The sequence below is a fragment of the Ictalurus furcatus genome, chromosome 13 (genome assembly GCF_023375685.1).
Source record: "Ictalurus furcatus strain D&B chromosome 13, Billie_1.0, whole genome shotgun sequence".
NCBI classification, from domain to species: Eukaryota; Metazoa; Chordata; class Actinopteri; order Siluriformes; family Ictaluridae; genus Ictalurus; species Ictalurus furcatus.
In genome coordinates this window covers 15,494,219-15,503,356 of record NC_071267.1, presented here as the reverse complement: position 1 = coordinate 15,503,356, position 9,138 = coordinate 15,494,219, and the positions used below count along the sequence as shown (strand labels likewise).

Genomic DNA, 9,138 nt, shown 5'->3' with positions numbered 1-9,138 from the left:
TTTGGTTCACAAGTTTTAATTCATTTGGGGTTTTCTGTAATCAACACAGGATCAGAATTATATATACAGGGTCACAAACATTTTATTAATTCAGTAGTGCTGAAAGTTCCAAAATGTCCTTTAATTTGCCAAGACCAAGGCAGCTTCTCTGTGCCAACATAAAATGGGTTTGTTTGACAGCACTCTTTAGATGGACCAACAGACAGTACAATGGGAAAGTCCAAGGAGCACAGTGCAGATCTGAAAGGAATGTCTCTTGGAGCCATTTATAAACAATTGCAGATTCACACATCATCAGTTCAAAAAACTGTACACAAGTACAAGTTATTGGGAAGTGTAGCCACTTTGCAAAGGTCTGTCAGAAGACCCAAACTGTCACCCTTAGCGGAGATGACTTTGGTTTGGAAGGTCAGGAAAAGCCTAGGAACCGCCAAGGCACAGGCCTGCCATGAACTGGAAGCTGCTGGAATATCAGTGTCACTGTCTACAGTCAAGCAAGTTTTACATCGCCATGGACTGAAAGACTGCCGTCCAAGAAAGAAGCCCCTGCTCCAGAATCGATACATTCAAGCCGTCTAAAGTTTGTGGCTGACCATATGAACAAAGAAAGAGCCTTTTGGAGGAAAGTTTTATGGTCAGATGAGACAAAGATTGAGTTGTTTGGCCACAATGATTAGAGGTATGTTTGGAGGAGTAAGGAACACTGTACCAACTGTTAAGTATGGTGGTGGTAGCATTATGCTCTGGGGCTGTTTGGCTGCAAGTGGAACTGGTGCATTGCACAAAGTGGATGAAATGATGAAGGAGGACTACGTTAGAATTATTCAGCATAACCTGAAACCATCAGCGAGACAGTTGAAACTTGGACACAATTGGGTGTTCCAGCAGGACAATGACCCCAAACACAAATGTCATTGAACTTTACCAATTATGGCAAGAAGAGTGGTCAAATATCCAACCAGAATTCTGCCAGAAGTTGGTGGATGGCTACCAAAAGCATCTGCTCAAGGTGAAACTTGCTAACAGACATTCAACTAAAAATTAGGTGTGCTGTATGTGTGATGGGGGAAATAAGTATTGAACGTGTCAACATTTTTTCAGTAAATATATTTCCAATGAGGCTATTCAGATGAAATTTTCACTAGACATCAGTATTAACTCAAGAAATCTGGAAATATAAGAATTCACAACATTAAAGTTCATGAATAAAGTTGTGTAATAAAGTGGAACGACACAGGAAAAAAGAATTGAACACGATAAAGAAAAAGCAGTTCTCCACGGCAATGCAAGGAACCAGCTGAAATCGGTAATTATACCTCCTAACTGTGCAAATTAATATCAGCTGGGTTAGTAAATTGATGGTCTATAAAAAGACTTTTCATTACCAAGGTGGCACACAAGAAACATCTCATGATGGCTAAAAGCAAAGAGCTCTCTCAAAACCTTCAGAACCTTATTGTTGCAAAACATATTGATGGAATCGGATACAGACGTATTTCAAAACTTCTGAATCTTCTAGTAAGTACCACTGGGGCCATTATTCGCAAGTGGAAGCAACATCACCGTGTTATCAACTGGCCACGCACAGGAGCTCCTCGCAAGATTTCTGACCAGGGAGTCAAAAGTATAGTCAGAAGAGTAGCCCAAGACAGTGGTTTTCAAAGCGGGGGCTGCCAGGTGGTGCCAGGGGGGCCTCAACAATTTGGTGTGCCCATCCCTCCCACTAGTATGTTTTCTCTTTCTCACTCAGACAACCATACACACACACACAATCAAATACTAATGCAATGTAATTAAAGATGTAAGATGTAATTATTAATAAGAAAAAGGGGGATATATGCAGAAGTCTGTATTTTTAATGTGTTTTAAAGACATCTTGCAAAAGGGGGGCCTCAGTCAAATGTTAATGCCATTTGGGGGGCCTTGCCCTGGAAAAGTTTGGGAACCTCTGGCCCAAGAGCCAAGGACCACTCAGAAAGCGCTCCAGAAACACTTGGAGGCAGGAGGTGCCATCATCACAGAGAAAACAATAGGCAATGCACTCCACTGCTCATGCTCACCATGCAAGACTCCATTACTAAAGAAAAGGCATGTTGAAGCTCATTTAAATTTTGCTAGAACTCATTTGGACAAGCCTATGATATACTGGGAGAGGGTAGTTTGGTCAGACGAGAGCAAAATTGAACTTTTTGGCTGTCATACTACACAACATGTTTGGAGAAGAAAAGGCACTGCACATCACCCTAAAAACACTACACCAACAGTGAAGTGTGGAGGTGGAAGCATCATGGAGTGGGGCTGTTTTTCATCACATGGTACTGGCAGACTTCATATAATTGAAGGAACGATGAATGAAGCCCTTTACCGGAAGATTCTTGAGAAGAATCTTCTGCCATCCACCAGGATGATGAAGATGAGACGTGGGTGGACTTCCAGCAGGACAACGATCCAAAGCATACAGCAAAGGAAACTCTCAATAGGTTTCAGAGAAAAAAAATCAAGGTGTTAGAATGGACCAGTCAATCACCTGACTTTAATCCAATTGAACAAGATTTAAAGACAATATGTTTAGAAGAATGGGCCAAAATCACACCTGAATATTGCAGCCGATTAATTTATTCATACAGGAAGCATCTTGAAGCTGTCTTTACAAACAAAGGCTTCTCCACTAAGTATTAAATACATTTCAGTTAGCGTGTTCAATACTTTTTTCCTGTGTAATCCCTCTTTATTTCACATAACTTCATTTATGGACTTTAATGTTTGAATTTCTTTATATGTGGATTTCTTGAGTTAATACCAAAGTCTGGTGAAAATTTCATGTGAATAGCCTGACTGGAAATATATTTACTGAAAAAAATGTTGATGCATTCAATACTTTTTTCCCCACTGTATATTTTGACCCTGTATGTTTAATTTTGACCTTGTGTTGACTACAGAAAATCACAAACAAATTAAAACTTGTGAACCAAATTCTTGTTCTTTTTTTTTTTTAAATTAAAGATGTATATTGTACCAATCATTCTGCCGCAGAAAAAGAACAGTTCAAAGTAATTATTGAAAGCCCAATATTGCTATGACATGTTCATGATGAGTGTATGTAAACTTCCGACCGCAACTGTAAGTGACAGCGTTGCCTTCTGACAATAAAATGGAAACAAATGTTGCTATATTAAGTTATAACTTGGCTAGACAAACCATAAATCTAAAATGTTTTGCAGTCAGAGTCCAGTGTAACTGTGAAATAAATATCACCCCTCCCTCACTACTAATTTATTTTATGTTTTTATACAGATATTCATATTTTAAGGTCATTGTTTAAATATGTACAATAATGTTCTGGTTATTGGGATTTTGGATTGACCAGTATAATTGGCCAGTATTTACAAAAATAATACTTATAATAATACTAATAATTAAATAATAAATACATTAACTCTAATGATAGTAAAGATTAAATAAATTATTTAAAATAAAAGTAGACAAATGGTCCCTTGACTGTGCTTCATGGACCAAACATTGAGAATCACTGGACTATGGTATGTAATTATTTTAAGGGCTGACAGATCACATAGAGTAAATCAAAGCCACTATATAAACGTGCACAAAAATGAACTAATAGGCAGGTAAAGCAATCGGGGTACTTGGGGTTACTCCAAATGTTCCTTCTATATGATGGACATTCTGTGTGCTAGGTGCTGTTTCAGATCACCTTTGCGGGATGGATCCTTGTCATGGACCCATTTTAAAAATTTCCACTATAAATTTTCAATAGGATTGAGATCTGGACTGTTTTCTGGCCATGTCGTTGAGTTGATCTGTCTTTCCTGAAGAAAAGCTTTAACACTCTTTGCTCTGGGGCAAGGTGCAATATCATTCTGAAAAATGACTTCATCATCACCTAACCAATTTTATATCCATGGAATGAGAAAAATGTCCAAAATTTCAGCGTACACCTGCACATTAACTGTTGAGGTCTCCCCTGATCCTTAACCTGACATGAAACTCCATAGATGATAAATGAGTTCATAAATGAGTGAGGAAATTTGATTGTTTTCTTCAGGCAGTTGTCTTTACATGTTTCATTAGAACGGCACCAGACAAAATCCCAGCATCTTCTCCCATTTGTGTTAAAAAAATAGCGCCCTCTTGCGAAACTTCTTAGTTTAACGTGTCATTCGGTGTTAATTTGTATTGTGGTGTGTATATATAAATATATAAAAAATAAATATAAATGTATTTTTTAAATAAAAAAACATAAAAATGTTATTAACTTAAATTTAAATTATTATTTTTAATTAAATTAATTATTATTATTTTTTAAAATAATGCTCGCTTACTTTCACTGAAAACATTTCACCGTGCCGGTGACGCTTCCTGAAGACGTCACTTCCGCACTGGAAAGCGGTTGACAGTCGGTACAGACTAGAGCTGATAGACTAGTTTTAACTGAAAATAATGAATTCAACATAATCTCAGGTCATTTTCGCTGTTTACACGGAAGTAGTGATTTGGGGGAAGTCGGCTGCTTTCACAGACATGTGGGTTTTCGGTTACGGGTCGCTCATTTGGAAAGTTGACTTTCCGTTCGAGGAGAAACGTGTCGGTTTCGTTAAAGGTTTCAGTCGCCGGTTCTGGCAGGGAAGCACCGATCACCGCGGAATTCCCGGAAAGGTAACACACACACACACACACACACACACACACCCCCACCCACCCCGTTACACACTGGCATAAAGTTGGCTTGACATTGGACGTGCGATATTCGCAAATCTGCGCAAATTAAGGGACCGTCCTTAAGTTACACACGACATTGTTATACACGTTTCTAACTTCAATAGCATTTGAAGGGAATGACTTAAAGTCATAAAACCAACTGTAAAGTGTTCATCTAGGTGTTAGGTATAATACACAGCTTTTAGATTTTTGGTATTTATTAAAATAAACTGTCAAATCATATCTAAACTTTGTGATGTTTTCATACCATATGGGCTCATACACAAAATATGCCATTATTTAAAGCTCAATAGCATTTGAAGGGAATGACTTCCAGTCACCAAACCAACTTTAAGGTGTTCCTGTAGGTGTTAGGTATGATGCACACCTTTTAGATTTTTGGTATTTATTAAAATAAACTATTAAATCATATGTAAATTTGCCATGTATTTCACTAGCAAATGGGCTGGTACATGGTGAAACAGTAAGGCTGAGCGTCGTTCTCCGTTGACTCTGCAAGCTGAACTTGGTTGGCTATGTCAGCAGACTCGGGCGTGAGCATAATGTTGTTGGTCGTGACATCTACCTCAGACACGAGTAAGTTTTGGGAGGCCATCTCTTTGACCTCAGACTGGAACTGGGCGTAGGAGGTCACCTCGTTGTCCTCTAGCAGGAATTGACTTTGGAGGCCCTCTCGTGAACCTCGCACAGGAACTTGGCGTGCTCTTTGAGGTTCAGGTGTGGGGCGGTTTCTTCCGCACCACAGAGAGATGACATGATATCCCCAGCCTGGCTTGAATGCGGAGCAATGGTTACTGCACAAGCTCAAGGCAGAGCCTGATGGGGGAGCGATGTTCCCTGTGAAGCTAGACGGGGGAGCGATGTTCCCTGTGAAGCTAGACGGGGGAGCGACGTTCTCTGAGTTCATTTGGTAGTGAAATACATGGCAATATTTACATATGATTTCATAGTTTATTTAATTAAATATCAAAAAATCTAAAAAGGTGTGCATCATAGATGACACCTAAATGAACACCTTACAGTTGGTTTTGTGACTGTAAGTCATTCCCTTCAAATGCTATTGAAGTTAGAAAGTGTATACCAATGTAGTATGTAACTTTAGAGACAGTCCCTTAATTTGCTTAGATCTGCGAACATCAAACGTCAAATGACAAGCAAACTTTATGCCAATCCTAAATACCTTATTGTTCATGTTAAGGATCATTTAAGTAAACAATAACTAGCCAGAATAGTCTCACTGTGTCATATAATGATAAGCATTTTATTTATTACTACACATTATTTACTTTATAAAATGTTGTGTTCTTGTTTATGTCCAGCCTGGACGTGTGGTGACGTTAATTGAAGACCCCGAGGTAAATATACACTGTACAGCCAAAAGTATGTGTTCACCTCGCCATTAAACCCATATGCGCTTCTTCAACATCCCAGTCCGGATTTAGTCCCCCTTTACTGTTATAACCTCCACTCCTCTGGGAAGGCTTTCAACTAGATTTTAGAGCATGGCTGGCTGTGTGAATTTGTCCATTCAGCCTCAAGATCTTTAGTGAGGTTGTGCACTGATGTCAGGCGATGAGACTTGGGGAGCAGTCATCATTCCAGTTCATCTCAAAAGGGCTTCATTGGGTCTGTTAGGGCTTTGCTCAGGCCACTAAAACTTTTCCAATCCCGACCTCGGCAAACCATGTGTTCGTGGCCTTCGCTTTGTGCACACAGGCATTGGAACAGGTTTAGGTCCTTTAGCTTCACTGAAGACTAATCTTCACACTTCAGTATACAAAGACATTCTAGACAATTGTGCTTTCAACTTTGTGGCAACAATTTGAAAAAGGCCCACATATAGGTGTTCACATACTTTTGCCCATAAACTAAACTGAGGAAAACGGAGGAGTACTACTACACATATATCGAAGACTAAAGCTATACAGTCTTGTCGTTGTTGCTGTACAGGGCTGCGTTTGGGGTGTTGCTTACAAACTTCCATCAGGAAGGGAGGGAGAGGTGAAGGAATATCTGGACTACAGAGAGAAAGGTGGATACAGAGTGATGACAGTTACATTTCATCCTAAAGGAGAGGAGCACAAGCCAATCCAGAACACACTGCTCTACATCGGGTCCTGCGACAACCCAAACTACCTCGGACCAGCGCCTCTGGAACTAATCGCACAGCAGATCCTCAGGTCAGTTGGACCCAGTGGAAAAAACACAGAGTACTTATTTGAGCTGGCTGATGCTCTCAGGGAGCTGATGCCTGAGGATTCAGATGATCACCTGTTCTCCTTGGAGCGCCTGGTCAAGGAACTTCTACAGAAGACTGTGGAGTGACACACTCATCACCACATGTGGGGTTTTCTCACAATGGAGATTCAACCGCATACACACACACATGGGTAGCTCATATATGGAGTCTCATTAACTTAACTGCAGATTATTAAAACCTGATTATTTAATATTTGTTTCCTTGTTGTAACGTCAAATAACTGCCTGTTTAAGCTTGTATGGGTTTTTATGTATATTTACTAGGGCTGGGTAAAAAATATAGATTCTCCGATTTTCATCGATCTTCAATTTAACAAAACAATATTTATGCGAATCGATTTTTAAGGCGCGTGCTTTACCTGAGAGGATGTGACTATAACCTGTAGTTCGCCTCTCGTCCTGAATGTCGCCATCTTTAATGTTTTGAATTTTGAAAACGATTTTATTTCTTTTTGTTAATGAATTTCTGTTGCACATTTACAATGTTTTTACAGTAATGTGCAGTTTGTGTTTACCTGTGTGTGCATTGATGCACATATTTATAATTTCTTGTTACAATGTTTGTTACTCAAAGTAAAAAGTAATTCAACATAATTGTGTGGGCCCTATTGGTAATGTGTATTTCAATAATATAACTAGGTAGGAAGGTTTCAGTTACCAGCATTTATATTAAAACATGGATTCCATGTCTACAAAACTAATATTTTAAATGAATATAAATCGATAAATCTATATCTAATCGAATTCGACATCGAATCGAACCCATATAAATAAGAATTGACTCGGTTGCAATACCCAGCCCTAATATTTATGCACCACGTAAATTACTTATAGTCACTCAAAAAGGGAAATAAGTGTCATCAATTTTATAGGATATGTGTAGCAGTGTGTTGGTGGGCCTAAGAGTTGAAAAGTTATAAGATGCAATGATATTTATGACCACATGAACTGTACTCATAAATGAGACCAAAACATACTGATATGTAATAAAACATCTATAACAGTAACAGCAAGTATGGCATTGACCATTTCATCTATGCAAAATACTTAAGTATTGAAGCTGGTAAGAACAGTACATGTACACTACAGAAAGAGCTACACTACCAGTCAAACGTTCAGACATACTCGTTCTTTATTTTTTTTTCCTCCACATTTTAGAATAATAATAAAAGTTATCAAAACTCTGGAATAACACAAATGGAACTATGGGAATTATGTTGTGATAAAAAATCCAAAATAAATCTAAGTAATTTAATATTTTAGCATCTTCAAAGTAGACACCCTTTTTGCATAGAATTTCAAATTGAGAGTTTTCTTTGCTGTATGCTTTGGATCGGTGTCCTGCTGGAAGGTCCACCCACGTCTCATCTTCATAATCCTGGAGGATGGCAGCGGATTCTTCTCAAGAATCTTCCGGTAAAGGGCTCCATTCATTCTTCCTTCAATTATAAGAAGTCTGCCAGTACCATGTGTGGAAAAACAGCTCACATCATGATGCTTCCACCTCCAAACTTCACTGTTGGTATAGTGTTTTTAGGGTGATGTGCAGTGCCATTTCTTCTCCAAACATTGTGTGTAGTATGACAGCCAAAAAGTTCAATTTTGCTCTCGTCTGACCAGACTACACTCTCCCAGTATATCATAGGCTTGTCCAAATGAGTTGTAGCAAACTTTAAACAAGATTCGACATACCTTTCCTTTAGTAATGGAGTCTTGCAGGGTGAGTGTGAGCAGTGGAGTGCATTGAATATTGTTTTCTCTGTGACGATGGTACCTGCTGCCTCCAAATGTTTCTGTAGCTCTTTTCGAGTGGTCCTTGGCTCTTGGGCTACTTTTCTGACCGTGCTTCTGACTCCCTGGTCAGAAATCTTCAGAGGAGCTCCTATGCGTGGCCGGGTGATGATGGAGTGATGTTACTTCCACTTGCAGATTATGGCCCCAATAGTGCTTACTGGAAGATTAAGAAGTCTTGAAATATGTCTGTATCCGATTCCATCAATATGTTTTGCAGCAATAAGGTTCTTAAGGTTTTGAAAGAGCTCTTTGCTTTTAGCCATCATGAGATGTTTCTTGTGTGACACCTTGGTAATGAAAAGTCTTTTTTATAGACCATCAATTTACTAACCCAGCTGATATTAATTT

The 9,138-nt window shown here is 38.9% G+C and overlaps 1 protein-coding gene across 1 annotated transcript; it reads left to right on the top strand.

The window, feature by feature from the left end:
* Positions 1-4,385: 4,385 nt before the first annotated feature.
* chac2 (ChaC, cation transport regulator homolog 2 (E. coli)) lies at positions 4,386-8,257 on the top strand. The gene is made up of 3 exons (XM_053639864.1): positions 4,386-4,674; positions 6,057-6,092; positions 6,688-8,257. Exons 1-3 carry the CDS (start codon positions 4,540-4,542, stop codon positions 7,060-7,062), a joined length of 546 nt encoding a protein of 181 aa, XP_053495839.1. The 5' UTR covers positions 4,386-4,539; the 3' UTR covers positions 7,063-8,257.
* The last annotated feature ends 881 nt before the right edge of the window (positions 8,258-9,138 follow it).

Coding starts and splice junctions, on each gene's coding strand:
- chac2 (XM_053639864.1), top strand. CDS start 4,540: ATGTGGGTTTTCGGTTACGGGTCGCTCATTTGGAAAGTTGACTTTCCG. Junction 4,675..6,056: donor ACCGCGGAATTCCCGGAAAG/GTAACACACACA, acceptor GTTTATGTCCAG/CCTGGACGTGTGGTGACGTT. Junction 6,093..6,687: donor CGTTAATTGAAGACCCCGAG/GTAAATATACAC, acceptor GTTGCTGTACAG/GGCTGCGTTTGGGGTGTTGC.